We start from the raw sequence: 23,965 nt of genomic DNA on the forward strand, positions 1-23,965 counted from the left end.
GTGGAACCGGTTTGTCTGGTGTCTGAGTGCAGACCTCTCAGTCTTCAGACCTGGATTCTTTGAACTGTAGATTGACTTCCTGTAATCCTTTGAACTGTAGACTTTTGCCCAATTTTGTTACATGTACATATCTTCCCTTTATTTTTGTTATTAAAAGTGTAAATGTTTCAAACCTAGCATGTAATTTTAAACACCTCTGATTAATGTACTTTTGCTTTTCTGGTTTTGAAATGTCTTTAAAAGTATACTTTCTGCAGATTAAGATGAATCTGCAGGGGGAACTGAATAGGCCAAGCTCACCTGAAGAATGTGGAATTGTTAGCAGGTAAGTGTTGTTTCTGAACAAGGAAGAGGATAGGGAAAAACATGGTAGAAAAACATAGTAGCAGGCAGACTTTTTAAGCAATGCTTTTTTTTTTAAGAACTGTAAGGGGTTAGAGTTTTCAGATGTTCCAGTTAACTACATATAGATCAGATGAGAGGAGATACAGGGATTTAAAAGGAAGCCCTCTGGTTCAGGTGTTCAGTGTCATTTGTGATGCCTGAGGGTATCTCAGGACCTGCAATATACCTGTAAGCCCTGGTTGGTCAGTGTTTTGAATGTCCTGGGCAGCTTCAAACAGCAGTGCCTGTCTGCATCTAGGTACCTGAATCACTTTCTGAGAAGTGGAAGAACCTGATCTAGAAACTAATGGGTAAGACTCTTTGACCTAGTTTTGTCACGAAGGCTAATCTAGGGTATGGCTTTCTGCTACACCCTCTGTAATGACTGTGGGTGCCCTGCTCAATAGTGCTGTACATGTGAGCAGTTATGCTCTCTCCTCAGTACTGTTCCAAGAAAGCTCTAATTGAGCTAGTTGTCTGTAGCACATTGCAAACAGGACCCTGGCAAAACGTTAAACCATGGAGAACAGTCTGCTTAGTGTTTTATTTGGAGAGGATCAAGTGACAGAACCAGCTGACCATGCTCACACTTTGTTCTGTGTCCACTTCCTTCTTTGAAAGCATTTTCCAGAGCTCTGACTAGGTTAAACAGCAATAAACAGCCACCCTCCCACAAGCACCCTCTGCGGCTGTGCTGACCAAGCAGCTCAAATTCTTGGACATCAACATTTCAGAATTTCAGGTCCATGGCTTATCTTGAGCTCACAGCATGTGTTTGCATGGCTTAGGGGGTGTAGAGGATGTGAACTTTAGTATCATTGGAGTTCGGTGGTCAGACTCGCTGTAAGAGGAAGATAGAAGGCAATACTCCCAGCACCCATAAACGTGCAATTTCTTTGCTGGAATGAAGCTTATCATATCTGCAACAGATCTGGAGCAGTTGCAGTTTCTGATACTTGTTTGCAATACTGCAAGATACAGAGGATTCTCAAATAGCAGCTGTGTTTTTGGAAGCAAGTACCATGAAGTTTTATTGTAATTATTTAGCAGTTTCCTGAATTTTTGTGTTCTTTTTTTTGACCGAATGCTTATCTTTCTCTTCTGTTTGCTTTTAAGCATTGACCAGGAAGCCCAATGCTCTTCAAACTGAAGACAGCACATAGTTCTAATATTGCCACCAGTCGTAACAGAGCTCTGCTCTTACATGCTGAAATGAATTGTCATATAGGAAATACCTAGGAACTCCATTAGCATGACAAAAAAGAAAAATCTTTAGATTACTGCTTTTTCTGACTCAGAGTTAGTGGTTGTGTAGTAACTCCATCATGCCATGCTCTCAGAACTTGGTTCTTTGCTATATTCTTCGCAAGACATCAGAAGAGAAGCACATGAAAATTGTAAATAGTGTGTTCATTTGCCTTTACTTCTGTGTTGTGGCAGTTGTAGTCTATGAGGCTGGGGTGTGCAGTGTCAACTTTTATGTTGAAGATGGACTGAACTTGCAAACACCCACCTCAGTTCCCAATTACCCACCTCAGCTCAGGTAGGAGATGTATTCTGGACATAGAAAAGTGTTCTGTTGAACTACTTCAAAGTTAATTGTCACTCTTGCTCTGGAGGTCACTATTGCATTAAATTGCCAGTCCTTTGATTCTGTTCTTAGTTGAAAATGTGATCCCAAGGGTTACTGATGTTCTTCCAGTCCACCCTTCTCACTGATGGCTGCTGGCATGGGACCCTTCAAGCCTAAGAGCCTGCGGTATTGCACACATCCTGTGCAAAGAGGAGCAGCACTCCAAACATTTTCTGAAAATAACACAGCAGGATCTGTGAGGAGAGTTATTCTCTTCTGAGAGACCAAAATATGCTGGAACATAGCAGGAAATTGTTTGCACAAGAGGCAGCGTCCTAGCACTGTCCTTCACATTTAGTTTTGGCCTGGTGAAATTTTTTTAGGGAAAAGCTGGAGAACTTGCCAAAACTTTCTAAGCTCACATTAGTGTGCAAACTTAGTCAGAACAAAGATCTTTCTTTTGGATCCGTTAAGCTTGATTTACTGATGCTGTATTCTTTTGGCAAATAGAGAAGTGCAGTACTTGGTACTGACAGTGCAGGACAGGAGGTAAGGCTGTGATTTGCCCAAGGGAAGATACCTTCAATTCTAAGGGAAGAATATAGTCTTTAGAAGAGTTATATATGCAACAATCAGAATAAGAAAAACTCGCTTGTACACACACTCCTTGCTTTGGTTTATGAACCCTGTCAAGGAAAATGAGTTATGGAGTTTTTCTTCTAACACTTTAGAAGCTCCTCAGGGCCGGGGAAGTACAACACTTTAGACTTGGTTTGGAGAAGGTCAGTCAAACAACAGGCACACTTAAAATTTTGAGTATAGGAGTGAGAATGTATTTCCTCTTGGTATTCTAAAGGAACACTTAAGATCCCTCAGAACTTGGGAGTCCCTTTTATTCTTTCAATTTTCAGAGTTCCTGAATTGGATGTTTTGACATACAGGAATAACCTGATGCTGAAAGACAAAATTAATCATTGTGCCAGTCTTAAGTAAATCAAACACTAAATTTTAAAGCAAGCTAAAGCTTAGACACTGCACTATCAACATGAGGAATTGCAAGTCCCTGGGACTAGGCAGTTTGTGAGGACTGTAAAATGCAACTTCTTAAATTCATTTTAACAACTTTCCTGGGTTTTAAGACTGCTGTCTCAGTCTTACATGAACTGGGACTCCTTTAGTGTTGTCTAGAGAACATGTTTACATTCTGTAGAGGTCCACGCTCATTCCATCTGCTTCCATATCACAGCTAAATTCTTAACCTATTGAGTTATCCTGGCAATTTCCAGTTTGATGCTGTTCCAGTTTGCTTTTGGCAATGCTGTCATTTTGTTGCTTATATCTTTTTCAATAAAGCATTTTAAGAATGCTGTGTAAGTCTTCAGGGCAAAAACAGAGTGGCATGAATATGTAAGAGCTTTAACAGTCGCTAAACAAAAAGGTATGAAAACCTTACAAATTTTCAAGTTACTGAATATTATCATAGTAACGTGATCTTGCTTTAATAGGTTTTTTTAAGTAACCCCCAAAGAAAGCACCATTTCTGGACTGCTTTGAAGCTTTTGATACAGGGCCCCATCAGTACAATTAAGCTGTAAGTGCTGTGATTTGGTACTGGATTATAGGCTGAAGGAGAGTTGCATGAAAAGGGAAGACCTGTGGGAGGAAAGCAGAATGCTGCAGCCCCAAGATGTGACCATAAGGCTGATCTCGATGTGTTTGAAGGGCCAAAGTAACATTCATGATAGCTGACCTAAGATGACTGTGTTCTGTAGCCATTGGACGACTTCTCCAGCCTGTAATATTAAACAAAATACATTTTAACATGAAGCACAAACCCATGAGTTTTAAGGATCAAAAATGAGGGTAAGGGTTGTGCAAAAGAGCTGTAATAATGACTTGAATGCTGGTGACAGGCTTAGAATGGGATACTGCAAATGCAGTTCTGTGATGTGTCACCAGAGGGGTTCCTAAGCAAGACAGAACTATGAACTGCATTGCTCAGCCACTGGTACTAATGAGAAAACAGACACAGTCCTGGAGAGGGGATGGACTAGAAACAGTTAAATCATCTTAATAACAATATCAATAAATCCAGTTCATGAAAGGCTGAGTGACTGTAGCCTAAGTTCCTTACCTAGACAAGGTAAGAAACAATTTATGCTAAAAATTTGTTGCATAAATGAATATGAACTTATGATTGAATTTAGAATAATTAATCACCAGAGAAGTAAGGGGGAAAGACACTTCCATGGGGAAGGGCTTTTGTATAGTATCCAAACACCTGAAAGGAGGTCAAGTTTTATATTTGCACTGACACCTATGAAACCTTGAGCACACACTTCTGCCTTACTGTAGTAATGGGATTACAAAACACATTAGAAATTATTAAGCTGGGCAAAAATGCACTAGGTCTGGTATTCTAGTGTATAAAAAATATACAGTTAACACTTCTTATTCGATGGTTATGACTGTGGAAAGGATTGAGAGAATTATGAAAATTCAACTCAAATTGATGTTGTAATTCCAAAGATTTAATTTTATTTATTCATCTGTACAACAGAGGTGAGACAATCTCAGTAATTGAGTTGCACTTAACTGTCTTAATTTCTACAAAGTAAGGAATTATAGTTCTATGAAAGAATTGTTTCCCTAACTCCTCAAGTCAAATCCAGTAATTTTCCACCAAACACCACAATTAATAAAAACTACAAAAGTTATTTCAAATCACTCTTTTTCTCCCCCTGTACCTCAGTCTTGGTAAAAAAATGAAACAGCCCTGTACCCCCTTTTTCAGTGTGCTAGTGAGATGACTCATTAGCCATGGTTTTTCAGATAGAGTAGTAAAAAAAAAAAAAAAAATCCATATGGCCACTTTAACATTGCATGTCAGAATAAACTATTGCTTAACAAAAAATGAACCTATTGCAGAGCTGTACTCATATTTCCCCTGATGCATTGTTCCCCAGCCCCCTGACAGACGTAGATGCAGTTCCCATTGTGACCTTCCCCACCTGTCACCACCTCCCCTCTGTGCCCTGTGTGAGGGACTAGTGCCAGCAACCAGGACAGTCAAGACCCACCACACCAATTCTTTTCACCAGGGAGGGGTCTACAAGTGGAGCCTGAGCAAGACTGAACAATTACTCAGAGACATAAGGAAATGCAAGCCTGTGTTTCCTGATCCTTGTTCGAGTTTTCCTTACACCAGTGTAAATCAGGAGCCCATCTACTGAAATCGGCAGATTTACCTCAGTGTAACAGCAGAAGTGATGAGGGAGCAGCACCATTCATCCTGCACAGGACCCCTAGTGCATTTGGGCCTTAATCTAAAGGTCTTCTGAGAGATGGCCCATTACTTTCAGTTGGACTTTTGACCAGATCTCTGTACACACGTGCTGCAGTACCAAGTTCTGAACACAGCTGTAAAAATGCAGTTTAAAGTTTTCTAAAATGCTTATAGTTTTCCCCTTCTCTGTGTAAGTTTCAATGATTATCAAATCGCTAAAACACTAAAACACTGCATACAGTTTTGTAATAATAAAGATGAAGAGCCAAGTGATTGTTAAATTCAACTTAAAAGCCAATTTTGAGAAGCAATTTTTGTATTTTTCTTTATTTATGATGGCACAATTACTTTTTTCCATTCTTATTTTATCTTCAATTGCACAAGCTTCATTAGGACGTGCTAGAAAAAAGAAGCTTTTACAGAAAAGGGTCATGGATGGATATCTCCAGTCTGTCCATGCTTCCTGCAACTTGTTTCGTTGTAAAAGTTGTGAAAGTATATGCAAGTCGCTGGTGAGCTAATGACTGACACTTAAAATACTCATCACTCCTTCTATACAGTTAGCTAAACACACCCCCTTTATACTCTATTAAAAATTAACTGAGTTGTTCAAAATCCAAAATTTCTAAACTAAAGTTCACATCAAACTTCAAAATAAATACAATTTAATACAAAATTTTAGAAAAAAAACCAACCCTGAACTTAGAATTACAACGATGTAATCACCTGTGCTAGTAATTAGCTATTTCATAGACCTGTGTGTGTACCTTAAAATGACTCAATATGTGATTTTCTTTAAGTCTGGCTACAAATACTGGAAAAAGAAAATACTGTCTCTACAAAGTGCTGAGTTCCTCTTACTCTTATGAAAGCCAATGTGAAAAATCAGTATGTTTAAAAAACTTCTCAACATTTTGCAGGGTCACACCCGCAGGTTTAGAGACTGTGATCATCTTTATGAAAAACTCTTTCAGAAGTAAGTTACAACAGCTGTGACAGGGTGGGTTTCCAACACTGTCTTCCCTGAAGTCTCTTTAAATGATGGCATCATGTTCATCACTGGAATAGAAACACAGTAATTAATGTTTCGCACAACATGCAACAGTCAACCTGAGAAAGAGCCACCCAGCTGCTGATGAGAAGGTTATTTTGTGAGCAGAGGCCACAAGAAGGGCTAAGGGCACATTGATCTGGGAGTTACAGTCCTCCCTGAGCCAAGCCTGAAGTTAGCTGAACAATTTCATTTTGTCAACACTCCTCCAGCTGCAGTGGCCTTATTAAAATCTTGCCTTTCACATTTCATTCATTTATTTCTACATCAGCTGTTGCTCAGCCATGTTTATCCTAACTGTCTTACCTGTACCCAGCAGCCACAGCTAACCAAAGCCATTGCACAAGCTCAGCAGCAGGTTCCTTTCATTTTAAAGATATTGTTGATCTGAAGTCTACAATATCCACTAACAAACACCTCTGCAGGTAAATGTGCAGCAATGACTGATTTAATTCCATGACCAATAAGCAGGAGTCAAGATGGAGAGAAAACAAAAGGCCTGAACACCAGTATCCCACCAGTCTAATGACATCACCTCACTTAAAACAAGCTTCTTGACTGAGACAGATGACACTCAATAGGGGAAAAAAGTAACCTTGTTCTTAAATTAAATATGGGCAGGTACTGAAGCCTGGAAGAAAACTGAGTAGACCTGAGAATAAATAGCAAGTGAGGTGGTAACGGTTTTAATGAACTTCACTACAAAAGAAGTAACAGCAAGAGGGAGGAAAACATTAAAGAATGAATGGTGTCTTCTTGACACTAGAAGAAAGTGTCAAGAAGAACAAGAAATCTTGCAAATTACAGAAAGTACTTCAATGAAATGTTAACTATTCATGGAATAGCTAAAAGACAAAGATCCTTAAAAAAATTATATAATAGATCAGATTAAAAAAACCCACAGAAGGGAGGCATAATACTAATGAGGAACAGCTGAAATGGTGAAAGACAAAACATCACAGTTAAATCTCTTAATGATATTAATATAATGTACATTAAACAAACGTATCAGAGTTCATTCTGCCCATTCTGTTTGTCCTGTTCCCTTCAAGAAAGAAATAAATGGACAAGGGACTTGTGAACTTACATGGTTCTGTACTGAATGCCTCTTCTAGAGTGATAGGTTTTGCATCCGATGTAGAGAATAACTAGGACTCCAAGAGTCAGCACAATGCCACCGACAAAACTGCCCACATCGAACCTGGAGGTTTTGGCTACGACAGCCTCAGATTTTGATGTGGCTGAAAAGAAGAAAAGAAGAGGCACCTTTTAGAGAGCTTGCAAAATTTTGTTTTGAGGGATTCCTCTACATCCTGCTCTCCCCACTGACATATCATCTAAAAACCAATTAGACAAATTTAACAAAGATCACCTGACAAGATGCCAGCCAAGCATGCTGAAACCTAGGGCTCTGGTTTAAAAGTACCACATTCTGGTGATGCAGCAGCAGCTGATCCAACTGCTTGCTCTCTCTGAAAGATTGACTGCCTCTTTTCCTCTCCATGTCCCTCTTTGCCCTGCCTTTTCTTCCCCTGGTCTCCCCTCCTTCTACACAAGGAGCTCCTGCCCCTCTTAGGGTGTTCTAATGTTTTTCATACCCTCCATGAGCAACTTTAACTCACTACACTGGCCTGAAATTAACAAAAGCATGAGAGGAAGTTGCATTTATTCAGATGAGAATACTGGGTCAGCCTGCAAGAGAGGTCCAACAGCCACCAAATCAGTCAGTATAGTGACATGGTGGGAGCGAAACACTTTTGGTGGCAATGAGCTGTTGTATTGCTTCACCTTGCCCCATGGAATTGTACCCTCGCTGTCCCAAGTGAGATCAGCTCTGCAGCCCAATGCAAATATTGACATAGACAACATAACTGCAGATAAGCTATAGCTGTTTCACTGTTAAAACTGGTTACATCTGCTACAAACTCCTACTGAAAGATAGAGTCTGTGCCCATTTTATTTGTACTTGCTACAGAGAGTGTTACACAGTCAACTAAAAGTTCTGCTGGTGACAGCTTCACCTACCCAATGATGCTCCACTGATATGTGTGCAACCCTAATCTGTTTAGAAGTGTAAGCATGAAGTGATGTGAGCAAGCAGCTAACTGCAAGGAAATACTGAATTCTGTGCTCACTGGTTTTGTATTATAAATATAATAATGGCCAGTCTTTGCGAGCGAAGATCCGGGGAAGGTCTTTACTCCTTCCAGCCTGCGCATTGGATTTTTTAGGTGAGACACAGTGTGCGCGGAACTGAGCCCACCCTTTAATCCTAAGGTTCATCTGCCGGGGCCAAGCGAGCTTGGACGGTGGCAGCGAGGTCCTCAGGACGTAGGTGGGTTGCCTTTAAGGGCTAACGAGCCCCACCTGCCCGGGAGTGGCCCTGACCGGGAATCGAACCCGGGTCTCCACGGTGATAGCGCCGCGCCTTTACCACTAGACCACCAGGGGCTCTTACTTTTGTATTAAAGGGTACTATTAAACTGTATTTGACAACTTTTACATAAAGTGTGACTCATGCATAGTCATGCTCTGTCCTCTGTTAGGGATAAAATTCCTGACATTGCTAACGGAACTCAAGTCTTTTTACCAAGCCAGTAGACGTATTTTGAGATACAGGTCAGCTGTGAGAAAGGAAGTATTAGAGATGAGTTCAAGTTCAAACTGCAGAAAGGAGAGCTGAACAAATAGAGAAGTTGTATTCCAAATCCAAACTTTCTCCTTAACACTGCTGCTCTCTGTGCTGGTGGCTGCTGGTTCAGACCACTTGTCTGTTTTTTTCCCTAAACATGTCAGGTCTCTCAGGTTAAGTGAATTTTTATTTCAGTAAGCACAGTGCTCAGAGCAACATTATTGTAGCCAACTTAGTAATGAAACTCCACTTTAGCCTTGTTTTTTTCAGCATGCAAGTGCCTTCTTTCTTCTTTTTGTTACACTACTGTAAAACTAGCCATTCTACAACCTATATGAATGCGTATACAAACCTTTATGAGCTTCCTGAGCTGTGAACTCACCTGTTACAGAAGTGGAAGAAATCTTGGAAGTGGTCACCACTGTAATATTGAGTTGTGATGATGTGACTGATGAAGCTGTGGTGGACCTTATTGTCTGGCTGGTTTTGGTGGGCTGAGTTGTCAGGATGACAGACATATTGGTGATGGTGGGCTGAGTGGTAGTGGTCAGATGAGTAGCACTACTGGTGGACACACCTGGGAAATTTTTATTTGTGATACCACATAGAAAAATACATAAAAATAATAAACTACATACTCATGGAGTAAGACAGCATTTCTCATGGCCAAATAGAATGGCAGAGTAACAATGAAAATGGCACTGCATGGGTATCCAGGCTTGCATACAGACTTTCCTTTGGAAAGACCTAACTTCTGATTTCTGGCCTCAAGGTCATGAATGGTCTAAAGGGAATGTTGTAAAGAAAACCTGGATAACTTTTAGAAGGATCTTTTTTTTTTTCCATACAATGATACCTAATTTACAGAATTTTAAAATGCAACAAACTTCTGGATCAGGACTAACTTTCAATTTGAAGCACCTATTTTTTCAGACAACAAAGCTTTTCTAATGAGAACAGATTTTGCATTAAAATTGCCCCCCTCCAATTTTAGCAATGATTTCATCTTTAATTTGCTTTTGAATGAAACACTAGCATTACTAAGGCTCCATATATATTAAAAATTAGCATGGAGAATTCTGTATTTATGTGAAATTTAAAGTTCACGTTTTCCACACAGGATAAAAGTTCAACTAAAGTAAATTTGCTGGCTTATATAATCTATTTAGTAGTGATATGTCTTCTCATGGTTAAAACAAAGATTGGGAATGTGTTTCACAAGTTTAATTGATACTAATGTCTTTAACTTTGCTTCCCCTTCTCCCCTCAGAAAGCATTAATGAACTGTTCAGAATAAAAATACCACAATGCAAAATTCATGAATAATAGGGATTGATATTTATAGCAAAATCCTTAGAACCTTACTGGAAGGCAGCCAGAGAGAATGATTTTAAAGCAATTAGTTATTCTTCTAAGAAGGAAGTAACAAGAAACATGAGCCTGTTATGCAACCAACATTTCTCTAAGTAGACAGTATGAGGAAATAGGTTTAACGTATTGAAAGAATTCTAGAGAGAAAAAGCTCCCTTTGTAGCTGTCTGCTTATGCATGGTTTCTATAACCTCACACAAGCTGAGTTCATTTTAAACACCACAAAAGCTTTTTATTATGGACATTCAAATGTTTAATTACACCCAGGTTTCCTTACAATTGTGTAAAACTAAAATAACTGAAAAAATAGATAGTTTCATCCTCAGTTACAGAGTAAACTTGATATTCGATTTCTGCTTTTTCCTATATACAGCATCTAAAATGCTTCTATAGAATAATGTTCTTGTAAGTGTGGTGTAAAACATGAGGAACTACATACAGAACTCTGTCTTTCCTAAAATTTAAATATCACAGCTTCCAGTACTGATATGAACATTAAAATTTTTTAAGAAAAACAGCAGTACAACAGTGTAAGCATTCAGAAAGGAACTGGCCTATACAACTTCTGAGACATTTTGCATTAAAACTACTGAAACAGTCTAATACAGGTTCAATAGTAAATGTTATTTGTTTTCTTGTTCTTTAATGTTGTAACTGCATTGTGCCATGACCTAAGGATACACTTTGAACTGAGGATTCCTTGAGCTAGAAGAGCTGGAGTACTATATTAATGTACTTACCTTGTTACAATTAGGAAATTCAGTTCCTCTACGAAGCATGTGTAAAATACATCAGATAAAATTCAGGGCACATTTTAACAGTGACAGGTAAACTCCCCAAAGGCACAATGATCTATAAATATCAAATCATTCCTCATTGTAGGAAATAAGCAAAGAAATGTCTATATGGAAACCACCTACATTATATGACATGGAACCACACCTGGTAAATGCATTCCTAATATAAGCAATACCAAAAGAAAGACAAATCTGAATGCAAGTGTCAAGCAGTCAGTTTTCTGTGGGGTTTTTTTCAGCCATGATTTCTGAGTGTCAAAGCAGCTTCTGTTTCAGAACAATATAATGGCTAATTGTTCCAAGTGTAACATTATGAAACAATGTTACACAAAGATGGTACTTATTCCATGGGTATCAAATTACCCTACAGAAAACCTGTGTCATGACAACAAATATCCAAACATCTATGAGGAATTTCAGCACGTTTGCACATTACTTCTCCCCACCTTTCTTTCTACTAGCGATCCTTTTTTTCTTATTTTATCAAGATTACAGCCCTTGGTGATATAACATTAACAGTAAAGTCTGTTTAATCTCCAGACCTATCTTTCCTGATGTATTTAGAATCAGTCATTTCAAAACATCAGTGGGAGTCTATCTAAGGCAGCTGGAGAATTTGGAAAGCTGACATAAATCAGGCACCAATCTGTTCTTCTCTGTCTTTGAAAAATCTTACCCATACTATTTTACAAACAGAGTTAAGATGAAAGAATATAGCAACATCTGTCCTTTTATCTTTTATTTCCCTAATTACTTTTCCCCCAAAAGACCAGCTGGGCTTCATCGAACATCACACTAAACAAACCCTGACAGACTGAGTTAACTGTTTTCTTTTTGTTTAAAAAGATGCATGCCAGTAATATAGTTCAGGTTTATGATGCTTTGTTTTTAAAAGAGACAAGTATTTTACTTAGTGTGTTACCTGTGTTTAAACATTAAATAGCTATGCTATAACCATCAATCAAAATATATATATAGCATATAGGTAAGAATTTTTAGCAGCATGCACTACTACTCCCTTAATGTTCTAGCTGAAGAATGAACACAAAACTCAGACTTCACAAGCACTGTGCTAACATACAAAATTATTACACTCTTTCTAAAATAAACCCTCCTTTGCATGGAAAATGATTGAACTTTTGTTTCCGTCATCAAGAGTTCCCTCCCCAGTCCTGCCCACCCCCCCAAAAAAAAAAATAATGGCAGAGACTTTAAGCAGGAAGAGATTGAGACAGACAATCAAAATGATGAGCATTGTATTAAAATCTATGAAGTTTCTAATGACAAAATAAAAAAGAGAGAAGGATGGGAATCATAAACCTTGCGAAGCAAGCCATAGCTAGAGCTATCTCTTAGGCTTATACTGTGCCTAACAGTAAAGGGCTCAGGCTTCTTTTTACTGTTATTATCCAGGTCTAGTAAAGCTCAGACCTCTACAAGAAACCTGCAAGGGCCGGAGCAGAGAACAGGAGGAATGGAGCAGAAGGTGGGGGAAACACTGTGGTGAACGATGGCTTTGCACATTTAAGGGAAGGCTGTAAGGCAACAAGTGGATTACAAAATTCTCACAACTTCCCGTTAGACATGCTTAAACTGGGACACTGCAGACAATGGAATGAGACACTGCACCACTTGCTTGCTTTTCTAAAGAAAGGTCCTTGCAAAGGTTTGGGGTTTTTTCCCCTTCTAGTGAGTATTTTATACATAAATGAAAACACAAGCAACTTCTGAGTGTGGTAGCTCAGAGCTTATCTGGAGATTACAGGGACAGAAAGCACTAGAAAGCGTTGTACTAGAAATGACATAGCTGGGACTTTATGATCAGCATAAAACTCCACAAGTTCACAAAGTATCTTGTGGTATACACAGTATTTCTGCTCTGCTTTCACATCGTTCTTAGCACAAAGGGGATCCAGTTTCTAGAACTAGCTTCTCTCAGATGCAACCTTTTATCTCTTCATCACAGCCTGAACAACTGCACGACATTAACTCTTATCCAGTCCTTACTAATGTAGTGCAATTTGCCTGTGCAAGTTCTTCCACAAGATGAATTTTTTAATTTCCTTTTTTAATAATCTCACACTGATGCAGCCAACAGTTGGAACACTGCAAATGCAAGTGGATGAACTGTTTGTTTGTTCTACAAAGATGTGTTAACATGTTACTTATGTTGCAGGATCACAAAGGCAATATTGCTGCCTTGGGAAATAATTCTTATCTACAGTTCTTTTGCCAGGTTGTGAATAAAATAAGGTAGTGCTAGAACAATGTAAAGTATCCATGATGGATTGTTTGTTCCACGTCTGTCACTTGTGTCTTGCTTAAACGGTGCTGTTTTGTGCTATGAGCTCTAAAGGGACTACTTTCTATGGTATTAAGTCCCATGAGATTGCAGTGAGGTGGGGGGCAGTCTCTTCCACCATGAAGGACGAGAGGAAGTGGTCTTAAGTTGTGCCAGGAGAGGTTCAGATTAGGTATTAAAAAAAGAGGTTTTCACTGAAAGAGTGGTTTGGCATTGGAATATATTGCCCACAGAGGTAGTGGAGTCACTGTCTCTGGAAATGTTCACTAGGCATCTGGATGTGGCAGTTGGGAATATGGTTTAGGGGTGATTACGGTGGTGCTGGGTTGATGGTTCGTCTAGACCATCTTGAAGGTCTTTTCCAAACTTGATGATCCTTATGATCATCATGGTGAGTCTTATGTAAAAGGAAATAGAGGCTTACCCTTGAAACTCAAGCTCTCAGGATTTCATTACACCCTAAATCTGTTTACTGTGAAATAATATTAAAACAGACATGCACCATTTGCACAACATCCTATTCACCTTTACTCCATGAAAATGGAAGAAGTTTGCTAAGAGAAAAAGAATGAACATTTAAAAGACCAACTTCTTGCAAATTCTTCCTTGAATTTTTATTTTGAATCCTGTGTTACAATGGCATTGCAAATGTAATTACTGATGAAGCATGCTACCTAAACGTGGAATAACAGTATAGGTTCTTTTCAGAGTTGTTTTACATATTGCTTCCCAGCCCTAAAATAATAATGCCTGTCTCTCAAATACCCACTTTTGATGTCCTGTTCTTTAGAATTTGGTATGATCTGGGCTAGGTTTGGAGCTAACTTCTAGGTTCATAGTAATGGACAGACAATCAGATACATACCTCCTGCAGATGTTGCTGCAGACTGTGTGGATGACAAAGCAGTGACATTGGATGAACTGCTATTGTCTTCTAGGAAAAAGAAAACAAGGAAATCAATATTATTCATTTCAATTTTAACACACTGTATTTAAAGTACCCACAACACAACACTCTCCTCAGAGTATCTGTGTTTGCAGACTACAACAGGGAACAGAGTAGAAATTATTCCATCCTGAAGCAGACGGTTTTCATCCCTCTGCAAAATGGTTCCAGATCTCAGAGCAGCAAGAACACAGTTACACTGTATGCACAACAGTGCCTGAATGGTCTGCATCTGAATTCTTTATATCTCCTCTGTTTGCTCTCTTCCACTTCTATGTCATGGTCTATTCCATTTGCTGTAAATAGCCATACTGTCACAGACTTTCTTGACCTACTTAAGCACCATGAGGGTTTTTTGTAGTTTTTGTTCCTCTACTTCAGTTCCATTTCCTGTCCCTCAATCTTTTCTTCCATTTTGCTGCATTTCTGTTGCAAACTGGGCTGATGCTGGGAATATACTGTAGTCAAGTAGGGACAAACCAATACTCTGTGAAACACCTTTCTGTAGACTTATGCTCTCTCTACAAAAAACACTCCTAAGAAGGTACCTGTTTTCAAAGACATAAGATACAAACCATGTTTCAGTCACAGTGGTTTTGTCCTCTCCTTTTTTTTCACCTCTGCTTTTCTTGCCCCTCCTTCCTCCTCATGTTACTTCAGGCTTCTCAGGTTTCTCAGGCACCCTCCCATTCTCACTTCTGTCCTCATTGCTGCATCCCTCTTCTGTATTTCTTACAGGTTAACAGTCTTCCTCCTGGCAAAGATGTACCAGGCTGTTCCTGGGAGTGTCACTGCCCATACTTTTCTCCTTTCATTCTGTACTGCTGTGTATGCCCATTCTGTGATTAATCTTTTTCAGCACTCTCCCACAGCGCTATGGATGTAGCAGCACTGCTGCTTTTCAGCCATGCTGAAAAGCAAAGCACATAATCTCAGAGATTAAGAGAGCAGCACAGCTACTGCAATCAAGAAGCAGACCTATACCTATTTCCCTTGAATGGATCTGCTGTTCTTACCGCTGGAAAAGTCTAAGCTAAAACAGTTTTGTCAACGTTTTTTGCAATTGCATACATGATATGAGCAAGCTCAGGTTTAAGAACAAATGCACCAAATTTACACCTTCATACCATGTACCAAAAGATGGGAGTGTGGGAAGGACTTACTCTTCCTTTTCTTTAGTATAATCATAGCCAACTAGCCCCCCACCCCCGCTCAAGCAACACTTACACTGACATACCTGGGATATTAAGTTGCAAATTTAATTGCCTTTGAGAAACAGTTTAGGACTGTACAAGTACAGACACATTCTTTCTTGGATATGTTGATTTTATACCAGCGTAAGCCATGGAGATGCCTGGGGTTAAACCTTTTCCACACTGGCCCAATACTGCAACCAAAACACATCTTTGTGTTTCCTCCAGGTTCTGAGTGCTTCCTTCTGCAACCCTGGGACAACTCTGGATGTGAACTGCATGTTCACACATGTGAAAAGAAGCTACCTACACTGCCTGGAATTTGGGTGTGAGTCAGCAGTGCAACTAACACCAGCTAGAGTAAGTCAGTAAGCAGAGTACTGGCTATGCACCCCACTTTTGGCCAAGAGCAAATGAAATGAGCTAAGTAAGGGCAAAAATTACTCAAATGAAAAAGTGCCTTCTCTTTTTCTGAATTCTAGCCTAGCAGATTTCTTGGTTCTCCTTTTAACTGTAAATGGGTGTTGCCACTTTTTTCTAGTTCCATACACAAAATTTTCCCATTTTATTTCTCCTCTCTCTGTTGCTCTGGGGTATGAGAACTGAGTTGTGTTCTACTGTTCTTCTTAAATATCTTTAATTGTCCCAGAATAGATGTGACAGAGTACCTTCCCCCTGTCCTATAGCTCTTCACAACTCAATAAATAAAGGATAAACAGGATAGTTTAAGGTATACAATAATACATATTGCTTTTCTCAATGTTACTGAGGAATAGCAACGGAAATGTCAAGAGCATTACCTGGCAAATTCTGGTCTGAAATCGTAGTAACAGATGCAGTGCTGTTCGTGTCTTCATTTCCTACATAAAAAACCCCAAGAATAAAAAGATAGTTTTAGGTGAGTTATTACTATGGAAAAAAAAGTACATCATCTGTCACTTGGCTTTGGGGCATATAAATGACTAAATTATCATGAACAAGAATTAGGGATAATGATAATATAAAAGTATAACAGCCTGCTCTTAGTGCATTAAAAGTGACAATTTTTATACTACCCAACCATCAAATGAACTGGAACTCCTTCCATCCTCTATTTTGTATTCCCCGCCATTCCCATCCCAGGTTCTTGTCTTCCTTGAGACAAAATGAGACCAAGAGAAGAGGCAGAAAATCAGGCACCTTCCTTCAGTAATAATATCTGACCTGCACCCCCTAGAGCAGAAGAAAAAGAATCTCTCACTTAAATCTTCCCCTGTGAAGTCTGAAAGGCCTGTGTAGGCAGACAGGGGCTTGCTCTGGCCCTACATGGACAACAGGATAAGACAAATAGCTCCACTAAGAAGTTGCATTGCTCAGTTTGAGACTAAAGGCATACTAATGCATCCATTGAACATTTGGCAGGTGGGAAATGGGACTGAGAAGGATCACACTTCCAAACAACTATCATCATACCCTAGAGACTAACTGAGGCCTGACTACTTTATTCTCAGACAAACAGGGGGTAAAATTTAAAGATAAACCACACAGAATAAACAGTCTGGCATTCACATGCATACATGAGGATTGGTTGTGGATTGTGCCTTTACCGAGCATAGTTTAGTTTTGATCACTTAATATTGTGGTAAAGACAAGAAAATAACCTGAACTAAGTATGACAGAAATAGGGCATTTCCTCAGTGGTTACAAAACCTTAGCGAAGATCTCAAAATGGTAAAGTTTGCAAATACAAACGGCAAAACCCTGTAGTATTGAGATGGAGGGCAGCACTGCAAGATATTTTAGACTGTTTAATTAGGGAGCTTAGGGAAAACACACAAACAAACAAAGAAGGATGGGACACAGCTAAACTAAGCTTTCCCAGAAAGGACCCAATCCTGCAGGATGTGGTCAACATCAGAGCGAATGCTCCCCATTAAACAGTGATCTGATTGAGGAAGCTAAGCCAACACAATACTGACATTACCCCCTTTCCAACAGCACACAATGTATTTTGCTGCATCAACCAGCAGAATGGGCTTCCTGTATGATTAGATGAAAGAGAGGGGCAGGAAGCAGAGGAGGAAGGGAAGAGAGGACTGTATTAATCCTAGTTTCAATCAGCTTGGACTGTACACCTTGAAAGACATCAAGGACCTTATCCAGCTTAAAAGATGCAACTTTTCTTTCTCCTCAAACAAACCCCAAACATATGTAATTCTCTTAATTTGAATCACAAGTATTGGCTCTAGAATACAAATACAGCTTAAATAGGGTACTGCATAAGTAGTTCCACATTGGAACACATTGCAGTGAATGGGACAGGTGAAAAAAGGAAAATCTTAAAATTAAACTATTCCCAAACTGGTCTCTATCGTCAGACTGTGGCTTTGGATTTGAAGCTGCACGTATCACTGCAGTGACAAGCAGGAGACTTCAAACAGGGAGGCAGGAAGGACTCCTGGCTCTTAAGCAAAGGAAAAAACACTATAGTTTTTATTCAGTTATGGTTCTGACAAGTGGAGACTCTCATTTGAGACCACATGCTGCAAATGCAAGTGTCCCAAAGCAAAACAGTGAGGGGTTCTGGCCCTCTCCAGGAAGCAGAAGTGCAAGGGTTAGAAATCTGCACTGACCCAGGTGTACACATGCATGGGTGAGTACAGGAAGGAAGGGGGGAGAAAGCTAGCAGCCAGCTACAGCATCCTGTGCACGAGCAGAAGCAAAGCTCTTTGGGACACAGCAGTAGTTACAGTGTTCAGCCTACGAAAGTTTGCGCTGATGCTTGTTCCCACCGTGATCCAGAGGAGAGGGGAAAGAAGGAAAGGACCTCTGTGTTCATTCTCCATGATGAAACGGTACCAAAACAAGGATATACCCAATTTAAAACTGTTTCAAAGCACCACATTTTGGGAAGTAACAGGGAAGGGAGATCAACATAATTTTTGTCAGACAACTCTGTTTCCCCCTGTTTAAGGTTGGGCACAGATGCAGCTAAAACCATAACTGTGTGTGGTTGGTTGGGGTGTGTCTGAAGGCAAGCATGCTTCCTGTGGAAGCCTATGTCACAGTTTGGCAGGCCAAGAGCTTTCAGGGCCTCTTGTGGTTTTGTTGTTCTAAGTGTGTAAAAAGTCATGAGTTAGAGACAATTTGGATAAGCAAACTTTCAAAAGGGCAAGATCAGTCCAGTTCTTCCAGCTTTATAGCTGGAATTTGGTTTTCCAAAGTGGCAGAGACAGGAGCTGAAGATTTATGTTTGTGCTATACACATAGATGCAGCGTGAGAGATAGGGATAGCTCCAATACTTATTGAAAATGAACAGGACAAGATGTTAAACGGATTTGATTTTGCTTGCAAAAATCAACACAGTGGATAACATTCGTGTTTGGGATCTGTAATCTCCAGCTTAGATACATACCAAATTACTGTTCTCCACAGAAGAACCCTGGTAGAAGAACCCTACACTAATGAGTGGCAATACTCATTCAACTCCCTGTATGTGACAGAAATTACCACCTTTAAGTATAAAATAGACACATTTTTAACAACTCACATGCTTTATGTCTAGTGCAGCTAAACCTCATGCTGCAGGAAGATGCTGGTATATAAACTCTCATTTTTACTAAGCACAATTTTACGCATTTATGTTGGGGACGTTTCAAAAGTCATATATAAATTTCTCTCTGCGCATTTTCCCTTTTCAAGTCTGATGCCTAGCAAAGATGTAAGAGAGTTTTATGCCCAAGTCATTTCTGCTTTTGTTGGTTTAAAACCCAAAAAGAACAGAAGCACTGACAATGCGCAGTCCATCAGAAAGATCTCCCACTACCGCAATAATCTCTAAGCAATTCAGATAAGTAACAGTTGAGATGCTGGAATGCTTAAAGCAGAAATGTTAGAGCAGCATAACTATGAATATAACCATCCCCTAGATAGTCTCCACCATCAGCATACTCATTCTTCTCAGTTGAAATGGCTAAGATTAAAATTCTGGAGACTGAAATAAAAGCAACCCCCTGACTCAAATCCATTGTAACAGCTGTCAGGCAATTCTAACAAACCATACATTCAAACTCCTGCTTTCTGGAAACTTTATTTTCCCTTTGATTCAACAGGGTCTTTTGGTACCTATTTTTGAAATTATGTACTTGACCTACCAAGAAGGTCTCTCCTGAGAGAGAGGGCAGGCATGATTATCGCAGCAACTTTTTGGACAGGTCCTCATGCCTTAACATTGTGAAACTACCTCATAGTCTTGCAAAGGAAAGCATAAACACCATTGCGTAGATGGAAACAACACAGAGCCATGTAATCAATTCTCAATCTCAGTCAATTTGAGACGGAAAAACTACACCACCTTTTGCTGTCACCCAAAATCTAAGGAGTGGGAGAATACAATGAAATCAAAATACTATGCCTGTTTTCAGGTCTGGAGACTGCTGCTGCTGCTAATTTTTTGTACTGAGATGAATTTTGTATACAGGTAAGCTCTTGGAAGATGTTGCTAGCTATCTTTTCTGAACAGAGCAGGAAGGGGGTGGGGGCCACTTCCTGATAAGGAGTATAGATTTTCTTTATTCAGATACCAGGAAGCCAGCTGGATTTTACATAATAGTGGGAAGTATTTATTCCTAAACCACAACAACATTTTGGTGATGTTTCTTCCACTGACTTGACCAACACCTAAAAGTAAACCGTTCAACAGAGTAAAAGAGCAGCATTATAATGAAATAACCCATCTCCCCAAAAATCTTAATTGAAGAGGACAAATGTACTGCCACTTTCACTTTTTGCAAATCACAGGATTTGATGGGTTTCACACTTTCTCCTGTAGCATTGATTAGATAATCACAAACTTTTGCTGAAACCAACACAAATCTCAGCAGTACTTTCTGAAAGTTTCTAAGTTGACAAGAAAAATAAAAAGTATTTCAATAGCTACATTAAACTGAGCCTTAAAAGGGCACAGCTTCTCTCAACATATCATAACTGGGCTCTAGACAACAAATTTACATATAGAGGAAGGACTACATTAGACTTTCAAAAGTCAGATGAGATCATCACTGCCCCAGGAGACAGCACTGACCATACACTGAGTTAAACTAGTACATGCACTCCGGAAGCAGCATGATAAAAAACAGATCAATGCAATCTTGTATCAAATGAAATGACAGTCTATTATTATTAAATGGGGGCCAGAAGATCTTAGCAAAGCAATGAGAGCAATGTAAACTTCTTCTAAAAAAAAAAATTGCCTTTTTTTGGAAGGGCAATTATAAAGGTGTTTACATTCCTTATTTTACCTTTTTTTTTTTTTTGGTATCAACTTCACTACAACTTCACCAGATTAAGCAACAGCATAGTAGCACTGCTGGACTGACTGAAATTCTTCGACAGGTTAATTCTGGTACGTATCTTTTGGCTTCTTTACTTTGGAAAACTGTGGGGCACCGTATAGGTAATTTCAGTCTTCTGAAAAGGCAACCACGGCCGCTCAGACCTTTATATCTCTCCCATTATTTCAGTGCATGTCAACGATTATCCCCTGATTCTGGTGTTCTGAGCCGAGCAGGAGCAAACACAGGCCGTGCATTTGCTAGAACTGGCCATCACAAAGAGGCACTGCTGCTGCCAGCGCCTGACACAAACACGACAAAGCACAGCGTCTGTCCCACCCGCACCGCCACGATGACCCCAAAGCCCCCGCTAAAAGCCCCTCGCCGTAAGTACCCCCTGCCCCCGGAGAGCAGCACCAAGAAGGGGCCGGGAGCGTCCCCTTCCCTGGGGCAGCGCAGTGCCCGGGGCTCCCCCGTGCCCCTCTCGCCACTCACCTGCCGAGACCCGGGACACCGGGGGGCTGCGGGCGCATCTCCCGCCGTGCCTCCCGCTCCCGGAGCCACGGGCGAGCCGGCCCGGGCGTGCCCGTGCATCCCTCCGGGCGTGCGCATCCCGGACCCGAACCGCTCCTCGGGCGGTTCTTTCGTAATTGTTGCTTCTCCTTAACAAACATCCCGAAAATTAACCCTTCCCGCCCCGTCCCCGTTTCCAGAGAAGCCGGCTGTACGCGCGGTGCGACTCCGGCTCCCGCTCGGGAGCAGAGCGCCAGGGACCGCCGGCACGGCACGGCACGGCACGGCACGGCCCGCCCCGCCGCGGGGCACCCGTGCCAGGGGGCTCTCGGCGGGCAGCCCCCGGCCCGCTCCCGGCCGCCAGCGACGGCACCAGGCCCGGCCCGGCCGGGGAGCCGCGGCAGCCCTCCGGCAGGGCAGGGCAGGGCAGGGCGGCTGCGAGGGGCCCCCGCCGCGCCCGGCCCGTCCCGTCCCCCCGCGGCCGCTACTCACGGGAGCCGGGGGCGAGCAGGAGCAGCAGGAGCAGCGCCAGGGTCGCCCTCAGCGAGCAGGACGCGCCGCCGAGGAGCCGCATGGCCGCGGAGGGGCCGCCGGAGCTCGCCGGGCGCGTCTGCCCGCGGCGGCGCGATGGGCCGGGCAGGGGCGGGGCTGACACGGGGCGGGGGCCGAGCCGGGACCCCGCTCCCCCGAGCGGGACGGGGAAAGGAACAGCGAGGTGGGCGCAGGGTGGAGTTCCCTTTTTCCCACTCGCCGGGATCCCTGTGTCTCTTCCCCTCTGCTCCCCATTTTCCTGCAGTCTGGGCGGCAAAGCGTTATGTGCCCGTAACAAGAGCCTAGTAAGAGTGACGAGATGTCCGCACTTCACGGGGTGCCCGGGCAGGTGACACCCGAGTGGCTCTCTGTAGGTCTGCGAGCACCCCTGGAAACGGGGTCGAGCTCCAGGAACGCTGCCTGCGAACAACGCTTCCCTGCTGAGGGAAGGCGGTCCGCTTTCCAAATGCCATTTAGCATCTCCCACCGGAGCCTCAACAGCGCTGATTTATCCTCCTTTTTAATAACATCCACCTGATCGACAGCAGGGCGTCAATACTCGCAGCTCACTGCGCACACCTTTCCAAGGTGTCACTGCTTACAGCCCGTGTGCGTCGTGCTGCCTGTCACACAGCCTCTGGTTGTTTCAGGCTCTTAAGTCACCAGAGCGAATGCTGTAGAGGCATCCAGGAATTTCCCGATGTACATAGACAATTGAGAAACAGACTACAAAGGTAATAGGGAAAAGTGAAAGAGAACAACCAAGTTCAATTCTTTCAAAACTTTCACGATTACTTCTAAGATAGAGTTGATGCTGGGAATTTATTTTCCAAGGGGAATTTGTTGGTATGTTCTTAAGAGTGAAAACAACTTGAAAAATATTTATCAAAGGAAAGAAAACTACATGCTGATACAAATTGGTTTCTAGTAAGTTAAACTATTTTTAATGTGGGTAATTAAGAATCAGCAGTAAAATTGTAGTGGAACATTTCACGCCTTTTACTACATTTATGTTTGCTGCAGCACAATAATGTTCCCATGGGAAGTGACACATTTGAGCCAGAGAAGGAAAGTGACTGGCCCGAGAGCACATAGGTAGGAGGTGAAACTATATTGATGAACTGTGTGAAACCTAGTTCCCTTCCCTACTGGCAGACACGCATTTACTCTGTAAGTCTCAGCGAGTGCTGAACTAAAATGCTGAATAAATATTTTTTCTTTCACTTCTAGTCTAATTAGGCCCCACAGTTTTGCATTCAGTGAAAATAGGTGCATGTGTTGTACTTCCAGGATTTTCTTATGCCTTTGTTCTACATAGCTTCCTGTGCAGTTCTCATGACTAATGTACCTGAGGATCAACATGCATCTTTTTACTGTGAATTTTCTGAGATGATCTTCCAAATATTTTCTTTTGAAATAATGATTTCTCTAGGAATACTATTTTCAGGTAGCCTCACTCCAGTAAAGCTTAGAAATACTAGTAATCTGTATGTTACTAAGTATAAGGGCCTCCGGTTACAGAGGTAAAGCTTGTAGTAAGAAAAAAAGAAACATATTTTACTAAACTAACATATATTCAGAGATATATTTCTCTATATAAGATATATTTTTAAGATGTCTTAAGTGTTTCAGCTCTTGCACAACTCCAGTGAACATTAGGTTTAAGCCAGACTGGAAATGATTTATTTTGGAACAGCCTAATTAACGTTTCTCAACTTGTAGGAAAGTTACCTGGAACAAAAAGAAGTCATCGGGTGTGGAAGATAGCTGAGTAACTTCCATAGAAGTGATGAGTTAGCAGGCACTGAGGTATTTTGCAACAACTGATAGGCTCATTACTGTGTGAAGACAGAGGTGATGGAAGTTGTTGATTGCTTTGGTGTGGTCTTGTTTCATCTGTTGTTTGTTGTTCTGTGAGCGGTAAATTTCTGGCAATGTATGGAGGTGGCTGGAAGTTGTTCCTAGCTGAGAAGGAAACATTCTGGGAAAATTTAGTGGAAGTTATCATCCACTTTTGGTACATGGTGTAATTAATGATTTCCTGTACAGAGTCCCACATAAAAATATGACTGT

At 41.1% G+C, this 23,965-nt stretch overlaps 1 protein-coding gene across 2 annotated transcripts; it reads right to left on the reverse strand.

Moving 5' to 3' along the window:
- Window positions 1–4,466: 4,466 nt before the first annotated feature.
- Window positions 4,467–21,991, reverse strand: TMEM123 (transmembrane protein 123). 2 transcript variants are annotated; one of them, XM_050333389.1, is made up of 6 exons: window positions 21,854–21,991; window positions 16,336–16,395; window positions 14,262–14,327; window positions 9,309–9,503; window positions 7,382–7,535; window positions 4,467–6,302 (listed from the first exon to the last, which is right to left on the reverse strand). In XM_050333389.1, the coding sequence occupies exons 1-6, from the start codon at window positions 21,933–21,935 to the stop codon at window positions 6,278–6,280; spliced, it is 582 nt and encodes a 193-aa protein (XP_050189346.1). In that variant the 5' UTR covers window positions 21,936–21,991; the 3' UTR covers window positions 4,467–6,277. The 2 variants fall into 2 exon arrangements, with proteins under 2 accessions (XP_050189346.1, XP_050189345.1); XM_050333388.1 differs by having other exon boundaries at window positions 14,262–14,330.
- Window positions 21,992–23,965: the final 1,974 nt, after the last annotated feature.

The sequence above is a fragment of the Myiozetetes cayanensis genome, unplaced genomic scaffold (assembly GCF_022539395.1).
Source record: "Myiozetetes cayanensis isolate MyiCay16 unplaced genomic scaffold, myiCay2020 scf5-8, whole genome shotgun sequence".
NCBI classification, from domain to species: Eukaryota; Metazoa; Chordata; class Aves; order Passeriformes; family Tyrannidae; genus Myiozetetes; species Myiozetetes cayanensis.

What these genes read in the sequence shown, in the direction of transcription:
- TMEM123 (XM_050333388.1), bottom strand. Translation starts at nt 21,935, where the DNA reads ATGCGGCTCCTCGGCGGCGCGTCCTGCTCGCTGAGGGCGACCCTGGCG. An exon ending in CCTGCTCGCCCCCGGCTCCC is followed by an intron (nt 16,396 to 21,853) that starts GTGAGTAGCGGC and finishes TTTTTTATGTAG; the next exon opens with GAAATGAAGACACGAACAGC. An exon ending in TTCTTCCACTTCTGTAACAG is followed by an intron (nt 7,536 to 9,308) that starts GTGAGTTCACAG and finishes TCTTCTTTTCAG; the next exon opens with CCACATCAAAATCTGAGGCT.